Here is a 27,652-nt window from a genome sequence, read left to right on the forward strand (position 1 = left end):
ATTAACTCTACTTAACAAGCTAGTATGTGGATATAAAGAAAAGGCAATTTATGAATAAACTAGCTCTCTATTTTAAGCCTTTGAGATTGATTAATAAAATCAGTGAAGAAAACAATACAGTAACAGCATGCTTTTTATTACTATTTCAAACTTAAAGAGACAGTGCAATATACTCAGGTGACAGCTTTTTAAAAAAAAACTATTGAGAATTGCAAAAACTGGGACCAAGCAAATTAGTTTTAAAGAAAAAAATGAAACAGGCTGCAAAATGCAACATGCAAAAATACTAATAAGTTAACACTTACCAAAACCACACTTAATACCATGTCCTCTCCAAGACCTAACGCTTTTAGAAAGCATTAAGAATTTTCAGTGCATGTCTTATTTTGACCAAGTTTTAACAAACTGCTACTCCACCCAGACTTCTAGAAAATTTCCTTTGAGATTTCAAGTGACCCCCAACAACATTAAAAATAAGTACTTTGTGACAACTGACCATAGCTACATCACCGCTAATTTTAATTTCAAATACTTGAAACCATTGAGTCTGATATAAAAATGTCATAAGTGCTACAGTTGTACTCATCTCCCCCCCAAGTATTTTAAATGTGGTTGGAAGCTTCAAATGGAAGCTTTTTCAGTTGCAAACACCTTGCCTTGTGCAAACCGGTGATTTTGCACAAGTTTGATAATTATTCATCATCCTCACAGTAATCAAATCAAAGGTATCACACAGTTAAAAAACAACTTCCATGGACTTCAGAGGGAAAGGGACAGGAATTCAAAATTTAACAGTAAAATATAGCTAAATGTGAAGTTAAAAAAAGACTTTGTATCCTCTGCTACAGAAATGCTACAGAAATGTCAGGTGGGGGGTTGGTTGTTTTTAATCATGAAAACACGTCCTGTCTCCATCAGCGAGAGTGGATTAATTTCAATCGGCCAGACTACACTCCCCATAGGAAGGTCTTTCCAGTATTCCACACCATAGAATTTTACGGCACAATTTACACTTACAGTGTAGTTAAGGCTATAAAAAAAATAATCTTCTGAGGCAGCTGTATTTTACAGATCATTGTCTCAAGTTTGTCTCCTTATCTCTCACAAAGAGACTGCCAGTCACTTATTTTCTACAAATGATAGGTCACCTCTCTCCATATGCATAAGCCTCATATTATAAAAAAACAACCTATCACACTGAAAGTCACAATGGTACAATCTAGATTAATTTCCTCCCAAGGCATGGGGCTTCATTTTTTACTTCAAGCCTGAGGTTCCCTCTGCTACTTGCCTCTTCTAACCACAAGTGAATTGGGCACATTCATAATATACTAAAAACCAAGTTTAAATGGCAGTATGTCGAGAATGCAACAGAACAGTACTTCAGAAACAGAGCTTGTCAGTTTGATTTTGTTGTTGTGCACAGAGCCAAGCAGCCAACTCACGTGCAGGTACTAATCCATCTGAAGCTGTGGATACCATGCATGCTTTTGAACTTCAACTGTCAAATGCATGAAGCTGTGACAATCTGGCATTTCACATTTTGGCCATCTGCTATCCCACTGGCTTTGTACAGCCTTGGGCAGACTAGGATATGCAAGCTTTCATTCCAGTTTCCCAGACCACCTGTTTAGCTTCAAGCTCTATCGCTATGTAAGACCTGGCTTCATATCCCATATATTATCTGTGTACAATTTCACGCGCTTGCCTGGGAGTGCACACATGGGTGTCTACTGCTTCTAGCTTGTGAACCCCAAACTAAGACACCCTGTTAATCTTTTGCTTCATCCTCATTTTCCTCACCTCTTAGCTATTCAGTCAATACCTACTTTTCATCTCAATTCTGTCCCCTCCTCAGGTTCTCCACCTGTAAAGTCTATGGGTAGCTCAATGACTGACAGGAATAAGTACTCTTTCATACTACAAAAGGATCATTATTTTTATCTCAAGGTTTATCTTAAAAGCTAATTAGAGCCTTGAAGGTTAACAGTTACTCCCCCAACCCAAACTCCCATAGTAAGATACCAGTCTAATGGTTTGGTCCTCATTCACCCATATGAGTGGACTGTCTCTGCAAACTCCAAGGCAATATTCTAAGGCTAAGAGTCTATTTTTAAATGTGCTGTAGAATCAGGCAACAGTGAGACGCAAATTCTAATGGGACTGACAAGCACTCGGATGGAACCAAGGACTTCAGCAAGAGAAAGTAAGATGTTATTGCTGAAATGCTTATCAGACTATAGAATTCTTTGCATAAGAAATTGTAGAGCAACAGTCACCAAGATAAGTATTTTAGCCAGCCCTACATGAAGAGTACCATCTCTAGAAAGCTTGAGGACCCAAGTTGTGTTACGATTCCAGCTTCAGGCACTAAACTTTAAAAACCTCCATACCTCTGATCAATATACTTCACTACTTGAAATTCAAGGTTTGATTGACACCCATGCAGAATTGGCCAGAATAAGGTAGTCTCGGCCAAGAAAGGATAACAGCATAGCCATTAATCGTTTTTAGTTTAGTCTCCTAGCTATTTTTGCTGTCAGTGACAAGATAAAAAACCTAATTATTGAAGATGAACCCTACCAAATTGACATGACTGAACTCATGCCAGAGGTTATCCAGGATATTAGTACAGTGCAGTATGTCAACTTCACAAGCAGTAAGTCTTCAACTATTATCCTTTTTGGAAGAAAGCTATCTGATGGGAAGATTTCCAAAGAGACACTTAACGTGCCTAAAAAATTGTACTGTACATGTCTTGGACTGGGATTTGACCTTCTCCTGGAGTTGGCCTTTCAAGGAGGAATCTGTTTTTTTTTCTCCTCACTGCTTTAAGTTGTCTAGTAAAGATTATAGCCACTGGGGCTGAAAGACTGCAGGTGGAAGGAAAAAAAAAAATACAGGCTACTGCTTTTTAATCCCTTGGAGTAAAAGTAACCATTTGAACGATGTGAATATGACTTCACTGAGGGAGTATTTTTCAGGCTTTGTATATTTGCAGACTTTGTTTCATCTTACACTTTGGCACTACTGGTTCACTAACTGATCCTGCTTTTCTTTAGAGCATCCACAAGCATGTGTCAGATACGTGGAGTGGCTTGTCATGGAGTCATGTTGACCCAGGTGAAGAGAGCAAGTATTGCTTTAATTGCTACTATTACCACACTGAACTCCCTGGTTTTAGTCCCAATCTCTCACAACAACATGGGAGGCAACAGATCAGTGGATAGAGTGGCAGGTAAGGAACCGCTGAATATACAAGACTGGGAAGGTGGTAATCACAGGGTCATCTGCGGTGCTAAGCAAGCTTGTTCCTAGAGCTTCCCTCCATTCTAGACTCAAAACTCCTGGAAAAAATAAAGTGATCTATTTTCCAGGGGATTGTTGGTGGTCAGTGTGCTGATGAGGAATATGTATGGCAGGAGACACCTCCTAAACTGTCTTGTCAGTTTAGTAAAAGAAGGCAGCACGACGAGTCTCAGAGGCAAATCCAGAGTAACAAACTCCATCACATTGGACTGGGCAGAAATTTTGTTGAGTCATAACTTCTGTCAGAATGAGTTATGTCATCCAAGGAACAGCTTTTGCTTACAAGAAGGTAATGTGTCCAAATACTTAATAAACGTTAGACGTTAACTGAAATGAATGAAGTCATTAATTTTAAGTGATTAACATACCGTTAATAAAGGTAGAATTGTCCTTAAATATCAGCCATGCTAATTGCTTAAGTTTCTCTATATGCTATTTTGAAAGGCAGTTAAATATGTAGAAATAATTTTCAAAGCACTAGCGATACTGAAACAATTCTAGTTGAAGGCTGATTGCTGAACGCCATTTCCCCCCAAAAACCTTTACACTTAATGTACATATGTTTGGGTGTGAACTTTAGCTCGTTATTTCATGTCTTTCAAATCAGTTCTGCACACTACCTGTATTCAAGAACTCAATTTAACAGCAGATGTTTATTTCGCACAACAGCATACTTACAGTCAATTCTCTATTTACAGCAAACATACATCAAGTAGGAAACACTGCAACTCTTTTGGAGTCTTAACTCTATCACCAACCTCTTCAGGTTAAAATTTTTAACTCCTCCAAGTTTAATAATTTAAGATGGTGAAGAACACTTAAGAATTTAGGAAATACTCATCTCTAAATCTCAACTTGTTACAAAAACCAAAACCTATAGAAGGCCCAAATAAATTCTCACATGGACATAAGAGAACGTTAACTGTAAACTCTAAGTTAAATTATCTCTCAGAGACAACAAGAAGTTCTATATATAGAATCTGATCCAGTTACTTCAGTGGGCTTTGGAGTGGTCCTTGTGTGTTATGAGAACTCATTTGCATGAGTTTACACCTGAGCACAGACCCCTTTGCTATTGTGCTAAGTTGAGACTTTGGTCAATTAATTTAATACACATCACATAGCTCTCAACTATGAACCTAACTAGCCTTAGGAAACAGTTTTAATCTGTATATGAATTTACTAGTCTACGCTTCATTTTTGAAGACATGCAGTCATTTGGAATCACAGACTACTGTCAAAAGTCTAATGCAGATGCTGTATTTGTTATAAAGCTCTAAATACTCCATCATTTTGCAGTGCTTTTACTATTAAAAGAAACATTCAAAGAAGTAGCCATTAAGTATTCTTAAAATTCTGGTCCAAGCTTGTTAAATCTCCCCTCTCCCCCAAGTTTTTTTCCCATTTCTGGACTTCAACATTAAGGCAAGTTTTCCTGGGTAAGAGAGTTTTTAAACTCATGAATGCATGTCAAGTTGAGAGCTTAAAATATGGATTTCACCACAGAAATTGTAAAAATTAGAGGTGATAAACAGTTAACTGCTGTCAAACTAGATTATCTGAATTAACTTTATTCAGATTCCATTCTATTCATTTGCAAAGCTGAGGTAGTGAACCTACTACTGAATAAGAAGAAAGGTTATTCCAGTTCTTGAAGAAATTGACTTCCAAGCATGCAATTTCATTTCTAGTAACCATCTGCTTCTCCTAGCTACAAGACTGTTTACTGTTTTAGTCAACAGTTCCACTTGTTTATTTGTAACAAAGCAAACCAATGCAATACAAACAAACCCAACTGAGTAATACATACAACTGTTGTTCTGGGGATTCCACAGTGTGCTTGTACAAATTATTTTTCCAACAGCATTAAATAACAATATTTATTACCCTACTTGCTTTATTTTAAATAGCACTTTTTTTACGTTAACCCCTTTTCATAAATATGCATTTTTAAAAAAAGTATGCTCAACTCTTAAAAGCAATGATGTAATCACAAAGCATTGTAAAAATTTGCCCTTTACCTTTTATGTTCTGCACACCATGTTATGCTGTATTCTGCTAGAGTCTTAAACATATATATCTTAGCTAAATTAACTCCTTGTATCATATATCTCTTAGCTAAATTAAATCCTTGTATTTCCCAATCCCCAGTGAAAACTTTCCAGGCATCATCTTATTTCTAGTTGAAAATTCTCTCTTTTTAAGATCGAGAATCAGTTTTTGATCTCACGTGAAGAACAGGACTATAACGGACTAATTCTGTACATAGACTGTAATAGTACTTTTTGAAAATGAACTGTAGTGTAAAAAAAAAATGGTTCTCAAAAATCAGCTACAAGACAAAACTTTCCATATCTTCATTGTTTCTCCTCTAAAACTCCTTCACCAAGAATTCTAACTTTTTCAATGCAACATGTTTTCTTTACAAAGTTACCACTAACTATGCACATCGTATTACAGGAAGGCTCATTAAAACAAAGAGGTATTCATTTTTGTGTAGAAAAGAATATATCTTTGAAAAAACAGATTTAAGCAAATCCATGTTTTTGTATAGTAAAAATTACTTTTAAGAATTGAATTTACCTTCGATAACCTTCAGCTTTGAGACCAATTCACTCGTTTTTGTCTAAAATGTATATATATAAAAAAAACACATGTGCTTAACCAATGTGATCATACGTGATCATAGTCTCAGGTAAACTGTTTTTAAATCACAAAGCCAAGACAGTTGCTTTTTAACTCTAACCTTGTATGGTAACTTTAATTTAGCACTTGGTTCTTACATGTGCAGTAGACGAATAAAGCATTATGCATCAAAATTCCAATATTTTCAAAGACAGTAGTACAGCATTGAAAAATCATAAAGCAGCTCAGATACATTTAACCCAGAATTTTACAATATCAAAAGCTTGAAAATCAACTTCAAAAAGCTTGTTTTTCCTCAAGTAAAAATATAAACAACCTGAAAGTGATCAACTAATGAATGGAACTGTATGAATCAAGTTAAGGTATCAGTGGTTACTACACATACCACTCCTTCCGGGATATTACTGAGCCATCTACATGTGACACAAAGTCTTCTTCATTGTCATCATAACATTCGCCACCCATGTACTTCATTCCCAGTGTTCCTCCTTCATAATAATCCATTGGTCTTTCATATCGTTCTTGGTACCTGTTAATATGGTCTACATTGTTCCATTCTGGTTTGTCTGGGTCTTCTAAATAATCTTTTGATATTAGACTGTTCACTGGATGTTTTATTTCTTTTTTTAGACTGTCAGGGTAAGAATCCACATCATCTGATTGGAGAACATCTATTTGAGACTCTTTTTGCATATCTGATGGTGGAATGTAGTTCTTAGCAAAGTAGTCACCACGGAACGTCCGTCTTCTCCTATAGCAGATAATTCCAACCAAAACACTTACAAGTATCAGAAAGAGAGCCCCACCCACTGCACTAGCGATGATGGTACCCCAACTGTCTTCCTGCATTGCTGGCAAGGTTGATGTTGGAAAATGTATTAGTTTTGGTTCTGTTGCTAAACCTGTGATGCCATCAGTTGAAGGATGCCATGGAACCGTGGGTGGTCGTGTAGTAGTAGTAGGAGGATCTAATGGAAAGAGGAATGGGGTAGACAAGACACAGAAAAGGCAAAGAATGTCAATGCAAGCTAAATCAGTAGAGGGTTTATAAGAAAGCCAAGTTGATGAATATGTAAATATGTGGTTCTCTACTAACAGACAATAGTTTTTCATTCTTAAATTTCTAAGAAGTCTGAGCAATTATAAAGTACTTTTGCAATACAGATTATAGTTTTCCAACTAATTCTGAATTGGCTTCTGTGTATTCATTTTCCGCTATACGATAAGCAGGGTGGGGAACTGCTTTTATGGCACAGAAGCAATCACTGTCAAATTTTAAAGTAACCATTAATTCTCCTGAAAAAATGGAGAAGTTCCTTTCAGTTTATGTAGGTTTTAGAGTTTACTATTTCCAACCAGTTTTATCTCATCCATGGAGGATATTATCTACTGCAAACAAACAAAACAAAACCAACCATTAACCAATTCCTCAACCAAAAGGTAAGAAATGGTTGAAAAATTAATATTGGCGAAGGACAAATAATAGTTCACTTTTAACTTAAACTTTTATTAAATTTTGAAATTTTTCAATGCATTGAAACAAACTCTTAAAGAATGAAAAACTATACATTGTGTGCTAAGTTAGCAGAAAGTAAGCTATTGATTTTAATTATTCTCCCCAAAACATTGGCTGTGTTAATAGAACCTCAACAGCCTAAGTGGGGAATGGTGAAGGAACTCAAAGTTAATTATGTTATGCAGTTCTCTAGTTATGAATTTCCTTTTAAGAGAAGGAAGGATGTCAGTGTAACAATGCAACTTGATATTTGATAATCACTGTTTTAGAAAAATAGTCTACAGAAACCAGTTGAAGAAAGTCACTGAAAATAGTTTTTTGCAATATGTAATAAATAGTACATTTCCAGAATGTCAATTGATTTAACTCTTGTTATTAAGCAAATTTTAATTTTTTTCCCCCTACATTCCCTGTCTCCTTCATAATGGCATACATTCTGAGTTTTATCTTGCTCTCTCAAGAGTATGCACTGAACCATCACTTATAAAATCTGCTACTGGGGTTGTACGAGACCTTTTTTCTTTTGATTTTCGAAGTCAACTGGCGATGTACATGCTTCTATATGTAAGCAGCGCCTGGAGTCATAAGACTGCCTAATATCTGCAAGTGGTTTAAAATGAAGTGACTTCATGATCTCTTAAATTGAAAAATCAAATATACTAAGTATAATTTCTTAAATGCTGTATGAATTAGTAGCTTATCACCAGCTGCAAGCTTAATTCATCCAAGAGTTTTTAAAACTGAAAAATTTTGACTCATGACTTCAGTTTACATTTTAGAGAGATTAAAAAACCTGCTTAGACAATAGATACCCAAGTATCAAGCTATCTTTAACTCATTCTTAACACTGTTTGTTACTAATGAGGCAACTAAACACCAATAGTGAAACTAATGAGACTGGTTAAAGTAGCATTTAAGCTGCTCAGCCTGAAATGGTAGTAACTGAACAAAACTAGAAGTAAGATAGAAGAAAATTCAGTGCCTCTGACAAATGCAATGTTTACAGGCTCTTGTTGAGCAATCTTTTTCAATTTTTTAAAAACAGGTAACACTAACAATTGTGTAGAATTGGTTATAAAATTCTTATACTACATTGAGTAATTTATCTTTTCAATGCACACAATACTTACTGCAATTGATTTCTTCATCTGCATTTCATGTATTGTGTCACGTTATGATTTACTTGTGTTGCCAAGTTCTGTTCAATGTATTTACTGCTAGTTTTGTAAAAAAATCTTTTGAAAGCAACAAACTGTGGCCTATAGTGATTTGTTAACACATCTATATATAAAATTAAGTGAATTTAGGATAAGAAAAGAGAGAAGATGCACTAAAGTAATGAAGGGAATTCAGATTATGATTTTAGTGATCCAGAAGTTCAACCTGAAGTGAAAAAAAAAAGCTTTGTTTCATCCTATAAAGGGAAAAGGATGAACAACCCCAATTTACCAGGATCATCATCCTTAGATTTAAGGGCAGAGACTGAAATCAATTTCCCCCCCAGCCCCCAAATCAAGGCTGACAACTATTTGTTATATTAAAGAAATAAAGGTTAGATTCATATCTACAACACTTCAGATGGCATCAGAACCAGGCAATGGTGGCAAATTCAAGATTTAAGAAATAAAAGCTAGTGCTATAATCCTTCCTTAGTTCTCCTCACCAGAGAGAACTGTTTTCTGAAGTTTCATCCTTTTAATTCTTCCATTTGTGTTCAGAAGTAAGCAATGCTTGCTTCCTGGAAAGCATTTTCCAATTGCCATCAAGTAAAACCAGTGTCAACTGCAGATTTTTTGCTTAAATTGATTTATACAGTGTTAAGCGTTCTAAAAAAATTTCTTATCTGAAAACCTGAACTAGTGAGATTAATTTGAATATGTAATACTGTCGACAAGTTTGTGTTATATTCTACAACCAGACCGTCTAAAAGGATTGCAAGAAGTAGCGATCTTAAAATGTCAATTAGAATAGGATTATTGCCTCAGTTTTCATTTATGTATGTTCAAGTCTCTAGAAAATATAATCCAGAACACTTATTTTGGAGACCTGATAATTCATACTCTTAACAAGCAACAGCTATTAATGCTTCTCTAGTATTTTCTAAAATTGAACTCTGTCTTTAAATGTCCCTTTAAATTTAACTTTTTTTTTAAATAAAGGTACAGTCTTCTTTCCCCCCTGCCCCTTCCTTCCCCAACTACCAAATGTCAAGGCCAGAGTTTCTCCACTGTTGCTGCTATAACAGCTCAAGGCCAAAACTTCCAGAAGCAAGTAGCACTATTGTTTTTTTGTTAGTGAACTTCAGACATCTCATTTCCAGGAAAGTATCTCATACCCAACCCAGTGAAACAGTGTTTCATATTGGGCACCTGAAAATTGACACACACAAATTAGTCCATTTTGACAAAATTTGGCTTAAGACAGCGGCTCTCAACCTTTCCAGACTACTGTACTCCTTTCAAAAGGTCTGATTTGTCTTGCATACCCCAAGTTTCACCTAATTTCAAAACTAACTGCTTACAAAAAATCAGACATAAAATTGCAAAATGCCATAGCACACTATTTATTACTGAGTAATTGCTTGCTTTTTCATTTTTAAAATATTATAAAAGAAATCAGTTGGAATATAAATATTGTACTTGCATTTCAGTGTATAGTATACAGAGCAGCATAAACAAGTCATTGTCTGTATGAAATTTTAGTCTGTACTGACTTTGCTAGGTGTGCTTTATGTAGTCTGTTATAAAACTAGGCAAATATCCAGATGAGTTAATGCATCCCCTGAAAGACCTCTATGTACCCCTGGTTGAGAACTGCTGGCTTAAGAGCTTCTTTAACTTTTATTTCCACTTCATCACATGCTAACTAAGGAAGTAATACAGTTAATTTTATATAAAGCTAATGATCTGCCTCAACCCACTGACTTGTGCTTCTCCTACTTTACAGTCTAGTACCCCAAATAAGCACCTTTCAACTGAATGCTTATAATGGAGTATTAGTTTCTGTTCAATATGTAATTTGTCTTTCAAGAATGAGAAATTTCTGCCCTGATAATTTTCTGTTAGCAGCTTCTCTCCTCATTTAAAATAGATAATGCCTCTCACCTGTAGAATTCTGAAATGATCCAAAAGTTGTTGCTTTAGACTCCAGGATTAAGCTGCACCCTTCAACTCAAGCCACTAGAAGATTTCTTCCAGAGCTGTAGGAACACTCCAACAACCAATTAACAGCAATCAGATGGTAACCTTAAGGTAATTAAGGTTGTCTCTCCAGAAAAAATTCCATTTCTTATTAGACTATCAGGGTGGGCTGAATAAGGAGACAAGCTGCTAACAGAAAGAAGATCATGTAACACTCGTTTCTCATTCTGCTGCATAGCTTCTCTCCTCATAACAAAACAAAAGGTAGTAAGCAGTGATTCAAAGAAATGGGGTGGTGGGCGAGAAGCAAATTTTGAAATGATGATGGACTAGGAAGAAGCACGCTTCCCTCCTACCCACGATATAAAGCAAAAGCTTTATATAGTTTAAGGAATTATCCAGGAACTAACCCAATTGCATCTTCCTACCAAAGGATGCTTCCAATGTAGTTAGCAACTCCGCATTAGAGACTCCGAGGGATATACTTTCTCTGACGTCTAGTTTCTTAGGATCCTATGCTCTGATGGTCGGCCAAGTCTGTTCTGAATTTTCCTGTGCAGCTTGGACTATGACCCAAGGCACTGGAAATCCTTGGGTCAAATCCCTTTGCTAGCACCTGAAATCTCTTATCCTATGTTTGAAGCTTTAGAGTTGCTGCCTTGTGAAGGGGATGCTTACTTCTGTACTTTTGCAACCCATAGCCTCTCAAATTTGCATGACTTACCTCCATGAGTAGGCTGAGAGGGGTTCCATGACCCTGAGAAAGCCTTGCTGCGGAAGAGCTGTGACGTCAGACAGGAGTCAAGACTCCCACCCAGCTTGTCCAACTCAAATCACCACACCCTCCCATTAAAAGGGTTGGTGGCTTACAGCAGCAGGACATAGCTTGCCCTCTGATCTTCCAGAAAAGTCAGACCTCTTAGACTTTGCTCCAGGCTTGCAGAGCTATTCCTAATAGTTGTGGTGGGAGCAGAAGGAACTTGCTAGATAGTTGCTGTACTGGAAAAACCAGAAAACTACACCCTTACTACTATAAGTATCTCTAATCTGAGGGGGGGCGGGGGGGGGGGGGGGGGAGAAGAGAGAGAGACACCGGTGCTAGAAGTTGACAAAAATCAAAAGTGTAAACCAAGTGGATGGGACAAGATGAGTTCCAGCACAAGCTGCATAATTTCTGGTGGCCTGAGTCTAAAGGCAGGTTTCAGTTCTGGACCCTCCAGCAACAGTGGACTGCCTCTGAATTCCAGCTCAAAGGCATTGTTCATTTGTGTGAAGGAGAAGCTGTGCAGCACTAGACATTGTTTCTGCTATGAGCTCTTTACTGTATCTAACCGCAAAAGCAAAAACAAAAAAATGACCCCCTCCCCTCCCCACACACACATTATGGCATTTTAGTGCTAGGTATGTGATCAGGTAAAATTCCTCATCAACTTTAAGCTCATTTTCAAATCCTTTTTATCCTCCTCCATTAGGAAACTGCACAGAAACAGATTAACTTGATGTTCAATTTGGTTTTTACTTTTCTTGTTTATTTATTAAGTTTATTTTTGAATGAAATTCTTAGTTTACAGAAGTTGACAAACAGGACTTAATCGTTCTATTGACAATTGTATCTACCTCAATTTATCTTAGAATGTATATTTGCAATCATATAAATTAGCACCCGAGCAATTTCTTTTAGCTCAACAACCTTGCAAATTTCAGTTTAGATATTACTACTTTTTTTTTTTTTTTTTTTGGACAAGCGACTAAGGTGTCCTTTTCCTTAGCTCACCATCATTATGACTGTTTACCTACAGATTAATGACTGGCTGGCAAGTTTTTCTGACCATTCTTCCAGACTGGTATGCACTGTTGAAATTTTAAAAGTTTTTTTGATAATCAGTTGGAAGCTTTGGACAGGCATATTAAGATAATTGAAATAGCTTAAGATATAAATAGTTAATACTAACTTTTAGTGGAAAAAAGTCTAAGAACCCTTGTTATCTTTGAAATTGAAAAAGGGGAGCAAAGTAATTTTATAATTGCAGTTATTTCACTTTACAAAGACTGCAGCCACATTATGCTCAATGTGTGTTAACAATAGATGCAATCTGTTTGTTAAAAACCATAGTAACTAGTTTTTCAAGATCAACTATATTTAAACGTTCAAATTCTATGTATTATAATCTGTAACAGCAAATAAAATTGCTTTTTAAAATTTACAAAAAAAATTATGAAACAGTACGTATCAATAAGTTTTCCCCTCTTTACAACAGCCCAATTTTAATGGATACTTTTCGTGGTTTCATGTTCACATTTGAAAGAGTCAGAAAACCTATTGTAAGATTTGCTCTTGAGCCTTCTGTAATATGTTTACAAAAGCCAGTAAGTGGAGAGACTGAAAGGGTAACCCTGAAAGGGTAAGATTTTCCATTCTTAAAACAGACACATCAAGCCATGCTTTCAGGTTGGAATTAATTTGTTTTCATGTTGTATTTCTGAATACATTTGTTCCTTCTGGATTTAGCTACTCTTCCCATATATAGACCAAGATACTGTCAATAGTCTATTATAAAAAGTTTTGGGTTTTCTTTGTTTTTTAAATGTTTACTATACTACTGAAGTAACTAATTTCCTAGACCAAGTGGTTCACATGTGGCTTTTTCCCCATAATATCCAGTATTAACTGGTGAAATGTGAGCACAAAAGACAACACTAGACTTAAGTTTAGGACAGCTTAACTGGCCAAGAGGTACTGCTGAACTGCTTTTATTTCAAATATCATTGCACATATCTCGTCATAGTTGAGTTTTGTGTAATTAAATGCTGTGATCATAGACTGATTCACACTTAATGGGGATCATCAAGCAGTTGAAGATTTTGCAACAACTTTGTTTTAGTGTACTGTTTTAAAAAGTTCAAGTTTCATCTTTCCTGCAATGCTGCTAACAGGACAAAAATTTGTATTCATAGAGGAGAGATGTGTAGTGTAAATGAGCTGTTTGTTTTATTGATCAAATGCAAAGATTCACCTGAATAGAAAATCATTTCAATTTTTCAAGAGTTTTCATCTTCAGTAACCTAAAGTGCTATAGGTAATTTTTAAATGTTTTTATGCCATTAAAAGTAGGTTAACAGAAAAGCTTAATAAAAAGTTACTGCAAAAATCATGATCAGAAAGCATCAGTAACTCTAAAATATCAATGCTTTTAATTAAGTGAAAATATTTTCCTTTATATACCTTGTATGTCTAGTTCCAGCTGATTTCTTCTACAAATAGTTAACACGCAACTGAACAGGTTCAAGGATTACTGTTCCCATTCATATATGTTAGGTGTTCTTGTCATCACTGCTGCAGGACTAAAATAGTTCTGAACTACTATTTTAACAAATAACCATCTCTGTTTAAAATGATTTGATTTAAAATACCCAGGAAGCTTTAAAAACCTTAAATAGGTTTTGTAGAGTTTCTCCAAAGCTTCTTAGGGCAGGTAATCATTACCCACCGGATCGGTGGGTAGTGATCTATCAGGGATCAATTTACCGTGTCTCGTCTAGACGCGATAAATCAATCCCCAAACGCGCTGTGCTCCCCTTCGACTCCAGAGGGGATGGGGGAGCGGCATCAGTCGACTCGCCGCCATCCTCACGGCCAGGTAAGTCGACCTATGATACGCCGACTTCAGCTATGCTATTCGCGTAGACCAGAGCTTAGTCAACCTTTACAATTAAGCATTAGCTTTCTTCAGTAACATAAGAGTTCAAAGAACAGGAGTACTTGTGGCACCTTAGAGACTAACCAATTTATTTGAGCAAAAGCTTTTGTGAGCTACTGCTCACTTCATGCATCCGATGAAGTGAGCTGTAGCTCACAAAAGCTTTTGCTCAAATAAATTGGTTAGTCTCTAAGGTGCCACAAGTACTCCTGTTCTTTTTGCAGATACAGACTAACATGGCTGCTACTCTGATAACAATTCAACTAAGACAAAAAAAGCAGAGAATCACAGAACAATTTACAGGTGATTTAACCTCATGAAGATACTGATACTTAGGACAAATTTATTTTTAGGTCACAGAATTGTATATACATACTTATGAACTTCTTCAAGTGTTATTTTCATAGGTTTTTTTTTTTAAACGCGGCAATATTTTGTATAATGTTCATACAATTTTAGTTAAAAATATTGAAATTCCACCTCTGACAGCATTGTTTGAATTCTCCCCAAACCAAGTGAAGGTGTACCGAGTTCAATATTGCTCACCTTTCCCTCCCATTCGATTACAGTCAACCAGCTCTGAGATATACCAGCATGTGCCACACTGCTATGAATTAGTGAAGCCTACTCAAGTAAGTAATTGGTATACAGAGGGTGTGACTTCAAAAGTTTTATCTGTAGATTGTTTGGTGCCATCTTGCTCAATTGCATTCTCCGTTCACAGCATTTAAGAAAGATCATTTTTCTGCCCCAATAGCCAAAGAGGCACTTACTTTACTTCTCACTCTCAGTGGTCTACAGGCTGAATCAGTAGTTTTCCCTAGCTACAATGCCACCAGGATAGTAGCTACTGAGGTACGAATGGATTCAGACCTTACCATGAAGACTGGCCCTCGAGACCGTAGAAAGAATATAATGAATTTATAGTTAATGTTCTGAATGCTGCTACCACCCGTTAATTTTATCAATAGATGCAAATGTTTCAATTAAGTAATTCCATTTAGTTTACCCCCATCGTCATGGTAATATAATAATGTTAGGTCTCAGCTCCACTATTGAGACTACTACATATGATCTTCAATAAGACACGGTACCCTTTCAATATGCTGCTATACTCAAAGGAACATGTACTATGATAATGTGGCACTTCTGTCTGCTCCTGAGATTCTTTACCTTAGCCAGCACTGTAGTAAGTGCTTTCCTGATTTAAATACTAACTGAAAGTCCGCCAACAGCTGTGTCAATACCCCACCCACAAGAGAGCACCACACAGACAGGAAGGGGCAGGAGGAGCAATGTGCTCTCACCACTTCTGCCCCCTGTAATTAGCTTTATGCTTGCTCTGTAGGAGTGTATGAGCAGTGAGAAGTGTCACTGTTATTCTGACTAGCTCACCGGAGGATAAAGGAATAAAACCAGACTCCCTCAGGAAACTGTTTTAAGTTGGGTTTTATAACATTTCTTCCCCTCACCCCCAACACTTCAATTTTATTTAATTCCTTACCAGCTAAAATCTCTTCCATTTGTCAACTGATCTCAAATTAGGTAGCATGGATGTTGTCAATAATGCTGTTTTCATCAGAGGGAGGGAAACACTTGCTCTTAGGCGGTGGCAGAGGTTACTTCCTTATCTTTATTACCATCACTTAGGGCTGGTATATAGTCTCAGACACTACTGTGGTCCTTTTAAGTACTACGATTTATAGACAGCATATGTGACAGAACAATGACATTACCCAACTAGTACTGATACTATTTCAAGGGGCTAATATTTATTTCCATTTGTCCTTCCCAGTTTTATATTTCCTTTAATCAAAGACTGAGTTTTAGGTAACCTGATATATAACATGGCTAAAAAACACCATGTTCAACTAGACACCTAGTCCAATTTCTGACACAGTATTTTAACAAAGCATTTAGGAAGGGAAGGGAGAAACAACTCACCTAATATGTAGATTGTCTTTTGATCACTTCTTTGTCCAAGGGAATTGGTCACCTTACAGACATAAGTCCCAGTATAATTGTAAGTCAATGGACTGTTGAAATGCAGAGTATTATTTGAAGATATTAAACCTTCAGGCCATTGTCCATCCAACCTGAATTAGACAATATTTGGAGGCAGTTTAAGCATGCTCAGAAATTACACAATAAAATTAAATGCAAAATGTATTATCTAAAAAGGTTCCAACTATAATTATTTTATGTTTACAATAGCTTGCTCTGTGGAATGCAATTTCGTTATATTTATTAAAGCCCTTTCAGTTAAAAACCAATGTCAATGTCAAGTCAATTTGTTTATTTTGAGTCTTTTACTCCTGGGAGAATTCTGCCCCACTGCACTTGCGCAGAATTTAAGTCCCCCGTAGATTTCTTTGTTTCCCTGCAGAAAAATGACTTTCTGATGGGGGAAGCAAAGGGAAGCCCTAAGAGCGGTCATGCGACCCTCCCCAGCAGTATGTATCGGGTGCCCAGGGCAGGCAGCAGAGAGGTAAATCACTGTGGGGCACAGGGCAGGACTGGGGAAGACCCAGCTGGTGGCTCCTACCCTGCGCCAGGCTCAGCTGCTAGTCCCGGCTGGGCTAAGGAGGACGGGACTTCCTCTTCCCCTGCATGGTATCTGGGGTCATGTCAGATCCACCCCCAGATTTCTGCCCCCTGCTGTGGGAAGTTCTGCCAATTCCCTCCTCTCCCACTACCGCCCCCCGTACTTCTTGTACCCATCGCTCCTCAGCTGCAGAGGGAGGGATCGCTGTACAAGGAGCTACTCCCCCATCCACCCAACCCCCATGCATCCAGACCCCCTTATTATCCAGAACCCTCCCAACCCTCCCAGAACTAGCCCAACTCCCCCTGCACCTGGACCACCCCAACAACCCACCCACACCCAGATCCCACCCTATGAAGCCCCAACCAGCTGCACCTGGATCCCTATCCTACTGAGCCCCACACCCCCAGCATCTGAAATCACACACTGAGGCCCCCCTCCCCCCCCCCACCCCCCCACCCCCCCACACACACACTGAGCCCCAACCACCTTCACCTGGACCCTCCTGCAGAGTTCCATTAACATTGCACCCAGAACCTTCCAACAAGCCCTGTGCATCCAGATCCCCCCGCACCCAGATCCCCACCTAAGCCTCCAGCACCCAGATAGCCCCACACAGAATCCTCTCAACCCACACCAGGATCCCCCCACACTAATCCCCTCCACACTTGGATCCTGCCTGCCCACACCTGGTGCACCTGGCACATAGGGGCAGGGCCCTGGGGTGTTTCTGGGGCACACTATGTCACAGTTGGGTGAAGCCTCACCGCTGAGTCCATGCCCGGGGGGAAGATGGTGTTGCGGTGGAGTAGCACAGTGATCTTCCATCAGCCAGTGGCCTGTGCTCCCCATGCCATGCTGGAGCCTCCACATTTATTTGACAAATAAAATTTGAATAATTTTAAAATAAATATTGTGTGCAGAATTTCTTGGCGCAGAATGCCCTGAAAAGTAGTCTTTTGTGCTCTTCTGCAGGTTTATAGGCTGTAAACAAATCATCTTCCCTCTTTTGAGGTAAGGATTGATGGACACATTTTTCAAAGACTATTACAAGAATGAGCAATCTTAAAACAGACCAACTTAATCACCAGTTTAGCTCCAAATCATGTCAGTGGAATTAAGTTAAGGAATGATGTGGCCTGAAACTAAAGCAAAGTTCTGTCAAATTTTTAATAAAAAAAAGACTTCTTACTAGTAACAATATGGTTTTACTGACAATAGAACAACTTAACTAATTCAGTCCTTCAAATTGCCATTACTAGAAGTCTGAGAAGCAAAGTCAGGAGAATACATTTGGGCTTAATAAGACCTGAATTTATGTCTCATGATTTATCTGAAAGTTTTGACTAGGGAGCAATATTTTAAGAAAAACTTTGTAGAAACAAAGTTACAAAGCCCAAAGGACCACCTACAGCTCCTTATCTTGTTAGTACAGGCAAGACTGATGCAAGTGGAAATGCCTATCTTCCGCACTGATATCTGTAGAGGAAGAGATAGGGACTACTATCAAGGGCCTACAACTCAAATGTGTGGAGGAGGAAGAGCTGAGTATATTTGCAGCATTCAATGTAGTGCTTAACACTAATTCATTTGTATCTTGAACAGCCTGTATCATTTCACATAGGTATTGCTCTGCCAACTGTTTTTTGTTAATGTGCTGAGAAATTTTCATTTAGGGGCACCTTTAAATGGTCCTTCACCGCTAATTAAGGAATCAGACTGTTTCAGGGCATAGAGGAGTTACAACTAACCAAAAAAGGAGGACAGGAGAGGAGACATTACTTACCTTGTACCGTAACTGGAGTTCTTCAAAAGGTGCCCCCCTCCCCTCCATGCATGCTCCACATCAGGATATGCACACACCCTTGCTCTCTTGATAAGAGTTTTCAGTCAGCAGTGTATGGATCCACATGTGAACCCTAAATACCCTTGTGCCTTGACTCAAGAATATATCAAGAGAGGGGCACACCCAATGCTAGTGCAGTTTCTTCTCAACCACTAATATTTCAAGAAAGGCTCTGAGGCAGAGGGGAAGGACGGTGGGTTGTGGCACACCCTTAGGGACATATGTCTGGAAGAACTCCAGTTACTATACAAGGTAAAGACGGATGAGAGATTACCTGAGTAGCGTCCCTATGGGTGCACCATGTCAGCAGACTCCCATCATGGAGCAGGGTGACGAGGAAGTGGATTCAGTATGGATCACAGTACATCAAAGCCCATGTCGGTTCTGGAGGCAGGCATGAAGGAGTGTAATGCTGGTAAAACATGGGTGACAAAGACCAGGTGGCTGCCCTGCAAATGTCTGAAATGGGTGTATATTTGAAAGGGTCTAGATTGCTCATTCCACCAGGACTCAGTAACTCTCAGGGGAGGAGGGTGGATTAACAAAGAAACTTCGTACCATGAGAGGATGCAACCTACAACACATTTGGACAGACTGAGTCCATATCAGATGTCCCCTTTCATTCTTTCTGCAACAGAGATGAAAAGTCTAGGGAAAACCCAAAAGGGCCTACTGCTGTCAAGGTAAAAGCCAAGAGCTCTTTTAACACCAAGTGTATGGTGGCTCACTTCTTCTCTATAACAGTGAAGCTTGGGGTAAATGCCGGCAGGTTAATCTCTTCTGAATTGCATGTTAAGCAGGAGACTTAGGAAGTAAGTCACCTCATCTTGGTAAAGCACTGTATTTGGTGGGTCTGCCATCAAGGTTCCAAGCTCTTACGCTTCTGGCTGAAGTAATGGTTACGAGGAACAAGATCTTAAGGGTCAAATGAAGGAGGGAACTCCCCATAGGTTCGAATGGAAGTTTCCTCGAAGCGCTGAGAACTCAAGTGAGGTCTCATGCTGGTGTTAGTTCCTGCATAGGAGAGAAGAGGTTGAATAGATTCTTGATACATTTTGCAGTGCAGAACCTTTGTATGGCAAGGTGGTCCTTGCATACCACAAAGCAAAGGAATTGCTTGTGTGAGGGATGAATGGTGATATGGAAACAAGAATCCTGAAGGTTGAAGGAATAAAGACTCCCAGAGAGGGAATTATTGTTCCTAGGGCCATATTCTGAACTATCAGGAGCGGATAGAAGTATTTTAAGTCCTGAGGTCCAGAATTGGTCTCCTCCCCCAACCCCTCATTTTTCTTCTGGACAAGAAAATACCAAGAAGAAAATTCTATCCTGATAAAACAGGATCCTCTCTCTGATGGGACAGGTTCAATTTCCCCCGGAGCCAGGAGGAATTTTTTCCTCTTGTGAGAAGGGTCCTTAGCGAGGAATGGGGTGGTAAGGAGCTGGCCTGGATGGAGAAACCTGTGAAAATTGCTTCTAGGATCCATCTGTCCAAAGTGATGAGCTCCCAGGAAGACAGATAATAGGAGAGAGAATCCCCATAAGGGTACGAGGGGAATAAGTGAAATATAAGTTCTACAGCAAGAAGTAGTTTACCACGGTCAACCAACGGGTTGAAACATACATTTTGAAGATGTCACTGGCTGGGAGGTTGCTGCAGGGGAAGCCATTTTCTTAGGGAATCTGGGTTTCTTCTATGTGTGTGTGCGCGCGGGAGGGTGTTCAGCCATTCTCATGGGCTGGTAGTGGACTGGGCAAAATTGTTGAGCTGTCTGTAACCTGCTGCATTTTCTTTATTCGCAGGTATATAGATGCCTAGAGAACTTAGTGTCACACAGTAGTTCTTCAGAGAATGGAACGACCCATCCAGGTTGTCACTCAACAACTTGAGGGCCCTCAAAATGAAGGTCCTCTATGAGTATTTTGTACCTCCCGGGGAGGCCTGAAGACTACACCCAGGAAGCTTGGCTGCCATAACCATAGAACATTAGATGCAACTGACAATTGCACAAAGCCTGGAGAGATGCCTTGGCAACTGTTTGACCCTCTGTAATGAGAGCCTGAAATTGTTCTCTCTGCTCCTGAGGCACATATTCAATAAGATGAAAATTTTTAATAAACTGAAGTCACATTTAGGTCTGGGCTACACTGGGGGGGTGGGGGGGAAGGTGTTCGAACTAAGATATGCAACTTCAGCTACGCTATTTGTGTAGTTCGACTTACCTGGCCATCCTTACGGTGCCGAGTCAACCCTATTGACTCCGCTTACTCCTCCTGCCAAGGTGGTGTATAGGCATCGATTCGGGGATCGATTCTGTCACATTTCGTCTAGACACGATAGATTGATCACTACCCACCGATTCAGTGGGTAGTGAAGACGTACCCTTAGCCATCAGGGCTTGATAACAGGCCACTCTGAACTACCAGGAGGCCAAGTAGCAGCTCTTACGACCCAGCAGATCCAATCATTTTAGCTCCTTGTCCGATGGCATTGAACAGGACTAATGCTGTCTGTTCCATTCGTTAGCAGCCTTGACCACCAGAGAGCTAAGAGAATAAATACTGAGCCTCTGGGGGGGATGTAATAATTTTTGTAGACCCATCTATATGGAAGTACAACCTATATGAGAGTTCACCACACTCCATTTGCCACGGAACAGAATAAGCAAAGCTTCACAGATAGGCAAGACAATCTTGCCCTGAGGTGAATGTAGGTTATCCAACAAGGAGTTTCAGGAAATCCAAATCTCCTTTACCAAGACTTGCGAGGTGTCTGCTATCCTTTTCATGGATTCTTGAAAGGCCTTAAAGTCACTAGGACAGGATGCTAAGGTATGCATGGCCCTCATCTGATGAGGAGGATTTGCAGGGAGGTGACGTTTCTTCCTCTTCCACTGGTTCCTGCTGTAGAGGATGGGTCTGTGGGGCACAACCTAGATGTACTCGCTGATGTTCCTGAAGCGAATTCTTGAGATAGTACCCTATGTAACAAGGGTTGACATAAGAAGCCCATGGTTCCAGCAAGCGCACTGTGATGAGGCATAAAGGAATAATGCAAGATCCCAACGTTTTCCTTGCTATGGTAACTGGTGTATTTCTTGCTATGAGCTCCTTCTTCAAATGTCAGTTTCTAGGGAGAAGGGCTGGAAGGTGGAGGAATCTCATACAGACACCTGAGTCAGAGGATGTTATCCAAATGGGAAGGAAAATGGTGTAGGTACTGATGGTCAGACTGGTACGGGGCCCAGAAGGAGACCTGCACATGCATAAATATTGGGGTTAGAAAGAAGCTGGTGAGGCAGTTCCACAAAATCTTGTAACAGTACCATTTGAGGTCTCTCTCAAAGAGCCTGCATGGGGAAGGTGTCGGTACCAGAGGGTGAGTCACCATCAAAGAAAAGGAAGGAGGGTAAGAAAGCTCAGAGAAATGAGTTGGTACCAGTGAGGAATGCCTCTCAGTACCTCTCAATAATGGTGATTCGGGCTCTTTGAGGATTCGGACGTCTTTGTGAGATAGGAGCCTGGACAGTAGCAGGACGTCTGGATGTGTTTTCTCAGGAGTAAGCATATGGGCTGGTGCCGGATGCAGCACCAGAATAGGTATGGCACAGTTTGCACTTCTGGCTATGGAAGACTGTACCAATAAGGACTTTGGCTTCATTTTGACATTCGGAGGCAGAGTCAGATGCCAGTGTCAGAAGCTCTCTAAACTGACTTCTAGGTATGCTACTGTAGTCACAGTACTGAAGGAAAGGGAGCCTCAGCAATATGTGTGTTTGGAGAGGAGGTTTCTTGGGACCCAGATCGAGGTGGTGACTTTCCCTTTTTCGTCCGATTCTGGAGAATAGGGTCTTTTCTTGGAAAGTCTGGGGTCTTTGGTCACTGCCGAAGCAGAGCTGGTCAATGGAATCAGTCTATTTGGGGGTGACTCACCACATGGATCTCAAAGTACTGCATAAATAGGAATGTGCGATTTTTCCTACTTCAATTGTTTAGATCGGTTTTTAAATCTTAAACAGACTTTACATTTAGAGGGAATGCAGATTTCTCCCAAGCAGCAGAGAGGGAAGTTCATCACTGCAAGAGAAGGACTTGTGGCACATATGGAAAGGTCTGAAGTCCAGGGTCTTCGGCATATCCCACATGTGGGGCTGGGGAGAGGGGAGGGGGAGAATGGGGACCCAGAGGAAAGAAGGGGTGAACCCTCTCAAAGCATGAACTTGTGCTAAAAAAAACACTAAGAAAAAACTAAAATGAAAAAGGCATAAGAAAGCAAAGGATAGCCAGCTGCATAGTTCAACTACTGGACACAGACTGCTCTGTTGCAAGCCACAGGTAGTTTATTGGGGTATGAGTGTGGCGCAGGCAGTGTACTGATATAGAGCACCCACAGGGACACTACTCGAAGAAGAGTGAAAGAGAGAGAGCGCGAGTGTGTGATTTCCATGAGTAAAGTGTCAACACAGTCTGCCATGCAATGCCACATGCTGCAACTACTTTTCATGAATGATATCCCAAAAATTCAACATGTACAGTGAATGAACATCCTCAGACATTCTTCCACTTGAGATCTTTTTGACTATAGGCCAGTGACTGCTAGCAACTGTAGAAATATTTTATTTCTGCAGCTTAATAGCTATCCTGCTTGCCAATCTCAGTCTTCCCACTATAGGAGTCAAATGGCTAAACATGCACCAATCTGTATTTGTTTATTTTAAGTTATTTCTGATTGTACATGGACTTGTGTCATTTCATTGCAACACCACCACACACTGCCGCAATACACACTCATTTGTCTTCATCTCCCCAGCCAAACAAGGATTCATTTACTTTGTTGTGTACAGATATGTCCACCTACTTCCAGGTTATTAAGATTGCTCAGAATGTTATTACTATTACTGAGAATATAACATATCTCCTTCACCTTAACATTCAGTGGACAAAATGCAAAAATACACTATTCTGCACCAGTTCAATTCTGTATTTCTTCAATAGCATTACTTAGAATTTAAACTAGATTTGAAATCAACTTCAACTGAATTTTTTTTCCTGGGACAAAGAGGCAGATGAGATTCTGCCTTTGCCTTCCCCAAATGCCACTACTTTGTTAATTTTTCAGAAGCAAGTACAAGTAAATACCCCTCACATAACCAAGCTCTCTACCCTTGCATAATAGTGGTCTGACCCTCTGCATTGTAGCCCAGTGTTCTGCCAATAAATTTCTACCTCAACTTTTTAAAGTCAGCATTCTTTTAATGATTAAGTTTCTGCCAAAGAGTTAATTTCAAGAAATTGTAGATGAGCTTGTATACAAATTTCTTGTAATAAAGTTCTCTGCTTTTACAAAAAATGTCACACTTGTCTATACCACATGAGGAATGAAATTAAATCTGGGAATTGGTTTAAGTGTTATGAAAGCCCCTATTACTGAGAAGGTTAAAATATCTTTTAAAACTAGATTAGTTATTTGTCCTTATTACTTTTAACCTGAACCATAACATGTTGGAGAAGAGAAACTGAGCCACCTTGCATGTATCATCAGGAAAAGCAGCTTGTATTGCCTTTGTGATTATGGTTTGATCACTGGTTCAAATGTATATTGTTTCAATGTTGAGCATTTTAGCCAAGCTAAAACTGAATGTAACTGATTTAAATGAAATTTAATTGGGGATTAACTGACAACCACTGTTAGATTTTACTATTTGTATTAGGAGTGGATTTTTTTAATCAACCTGGTTTAAATGTGATCTAATTGAGACTACTTCATTTGATTTGTTTCTTAATTTTTTAATGTAATAGTTGGATAGCATATTTTGTTCTGCGTTTAGGAGGTTCCATTCAAGAAAAACCTTGGTTATATGTTTATTATTATTAACCACGCATTTCAAAATACAATTTTAAAGGGTTTGTCTACACCATGCAGCTTTTAGTGACATTCCTGTGCTGCCAAAAGTCGCACAATGAGTGACTCCTGATGACAAAGCACTGTTCACACTGGCGCTTTTCGTTGGTAAAACTTCTGCTGTTCGGGGTGCATGTCTGTGTTTTAACACTCCTGAATGACACAAGTTTTGCCAATGAAGTTCCAGTGTAGACAAAGACAAAGCTAAAACTATTAGTCTTTTTTCTTTTAACTGATTCAGGAAGCAACTTGAGGATACAAGATGGTACCACAACTGATCTTTAATGATCATGTATCAGTGATTCTCACAGCACTACTACGGTGTATTATATATGCTTAAACACTCACACAAAATAATTTTCTTTGTTTCAGATAGACCGACCAAGTGAAATTACTTTAAGAGGAATAAAGGAAAGTTACACCTTTTTGGGCCATCTATATGCTCCTGGGAGGTGGCTCCCTCCAGGGGAACATACTTAACATGCAAGACTACAGATAGCAGGCAGCAGGACTCACAGTAAAGACATCCAATTCATATGACAATCATGAAATACAGCTTTTATTACACAACAGAAAGACATACAGAGACACCAAATACCAACACAGATTGACTTAAGTTTCGAGTCATGAGGCAAGCCTCTCATGCATCTTATTTGGAAGTAGATACAGTTGGCCTTACTCTTTATTAAGGCATGGTAAATTTGATGATTGAAATGATACTTAAGTGTTTTCCACTCCAATTTTTAATGTAATCAGTTTTATATAATTTTATTCAAATAATATCCAGTCTTTTTACATCTTTGCTTTAAACATGTCCCCAACTCACACGGAGGAGGAAGGCTAGACAACAGGTGCTTGCAATATCTTACACGAAGTCCAAGAAACTCAATATCACAATCACCTGTCAAAGAAGTTATTCCATTTATAAAAATAAATGGATTTATCCTAAAGTATTGGTAACTGTTTAGATTTCAGAGTAACAATAATTCTTTATTTGTACTTTGCCACCCCAGTTGCTACTGTTCCCCTTTCCTTAGGGGCCATCAACTGTATAAGGCCAATGTTTTTCTTTTAAAAGTCCACATGTATGAATCCATGTCTGATGCATCAGTATGGGACATATTTCAATAGCAGTCATTTCTAACCACATATGATGTGCATTAGTCACATACTGGAACCAGACAAGCTAGTAGCAGTGAAAGGGCCTTGTTTCCACTATGTCATTAGCCAGTAACACCCTTCAAAACTCTATTATTAAAATATTAATTTTTCCATTTAAGTTTGATTTTCATGAACACTTACCTGGTCCATGTAAATTCCATGGGCAGTGGATTTGCATCAGCATTACACCGGAGCTGAACATGCTCTCTTCCAATGAACCAGTTTCCATCATACCCAGTTACTGAAACTTCAGGGGCATCTATAAAATATGTGCAATTTCAAAAGCCAGTACTCAAAGTACAATCTTTAAAAGGAGACATGCATTGTTTAGAATGATATATCTATATGTTGTATTTAATTACCAGTATGGCAGTGCTTAATCTCCAATGAATGGTGATAGTACTACCTGGAAAGCTTAGTAAATGACATGTGTCCTTGGGTGGTTGGCATCAGGGGCTTAACATAAAGCAAATCAGTGGGCCTCATAAGTTTTCAGTTTGTTAACTGAAACAAGCCGAGATAACTATAGTCTTTACACCAACAATGCCAATTTTTAGCATAATGCAGTGTTAATTTCAATAGTTAAAATATACCAAATTCTGTTAATTCAAAAAAAATTCATATTACACAGTGGTAAATGATGAATTGCACATACTACCTGAGTAACTTTTGGCTAATGATTTATACTGTAGTAGGTATCTGCACTGTGCCTATGTTAATACTACTTGTCAAACCAACAAGGAACTTTAGTGTATTCTGTGTTTAATTTTGTTTTATTTCTTTTCAAAGGACCCAAAAGACAATAGTGATAATGGCTCCAATCTGAATCCCATCTTCCCAACTTCTTTCAACCCCTCAGTATTAGCAGTCTTGCCCCCAGAATCTCACCCTAACCCAGTTGTAGAAACTGTCTGACAGTTTTAAATATACACTTATTGTAAGCCTTCCACTGGTATGCTTGGGGCAAATTCACAGTATACGGCAACATAATGTAAACATTCAAATATAATTGAAGCACCAGTTGAAAGGGTCTGCTACAGTAAAAAGTTCTATTCCCAGCACACTTAAGTAATTTGAGGTCAGAATTCAGAGTAGGATAGTTGTTCTCAGTCGAGGACAGCAGGCTCAACTACTTCCTCCAAATGCAGGTGGCACAAAGGTTGAAAAGGAGAGCAAGACTTGAAATCTCTCTCTTCAGCCACATTTTTCCACCTCATACATAGTTTAGTGTTATTAATTTATGTTTGAGGCATATTATGGATATTGGTTATTGCTACTGGGCTAGGCCAGAAAGGTTACATTATAGAGACTGGAAATTTCCTGTTATGCCTGTCTCTCTTCAGCTATTGTCATCAATTGTGTTAGGATGCAGCTTCTCTCTCCAGACTGCACACTAATGCAAATGACATGTAGGGAGTAGCAGTTTAAAAACTGGTAGTCTCTCTTAACAGAATTGCCTCAGTATTCAATTAATCTTCATTTTATGTTTACACTTAAAAAAAGTTATGATAATTTCCTTCCTTATTTGTGCATCAGAGCACAGGGCCTGGATGGAGTATTTACAGTTCTCACAACTTGCTTCTTATTCTTATATTTAGGACTACTCCACTAAAACACTCTACTCAGATTCAAGTGTAGAGATTCAGAACTCACTTGAAGACTGTTAGTATACGTTAAAACAAAGCACTAAGCAGAACTGCTTCTCTATTCATGCTCAACACAATTTTATAAGAACACTAAGCAAGTTGTCATGAGTATGAAGTCCAGTAGCTTTTTATAATTTGTTTTGGAAGGTATTAAAGTTTATTCACTTCTAATTAATACTGGGGAAAAGATGTGTAACGTAGTCTAAAGTTCTTTCCAAATTCAATTAGACATTAAAACCAGCC

At 38.8% G+C, this 27,652-nt stretch overlaps 1 protein-coding gene across 2 annotated transcripts in view; it reads right to left on the reverse strand.

The window, feature by feature from the left end:
* The window catches only part of NECTIN3 (nectin cell adhesion molecule 3), a 119,483-nt gene that overhangs the window by 47,459 nt on the left and 44,372 nt on the right, over positions 1-27,652 (reverse strand). The window contains exons 4-6 of one of the 2 annotated variants that reach the window (XM_073306137.1): positions 25,905-26,022; positions 16,254-16,405; positions 3,935-6,923 (exon numbers count right to left, since the gene is read on the reverse strand). In XM_073306137.1, coding sequence (XP_073162238.1) covers positions 6,331-6,923; positions 16,254-16,405; positions 25,905-26,022 — 863 coding nt within the window. In that variant the 3' untranslated portion in view covers positions 3,935-6,330. Of the gene's footprint in view, positions 1-3,934; positions 6,924-16,253; positions 16,406-25,904; positions 26,023-27,652 lie in introns of those variants that run through there. The other variant, XM_073306147.2, reaches the window with a different exon arrangement.

This window comes from Lepidochelys kempii, chromosome 1 (genome assembly GCF_965140285.1).
Source record: "Lepidochelys kempii isolate rLepKem1 chromosome 1, rLepKem1.hap1, whole genome shotgun sequence".
Classification (NCBI taxonomy): domain Eukaryota; kingdom Metazoa; phylum Chordata; order Testudines; family Cheloniidae; genus Lepidochelys; species Lepidochelys kempii.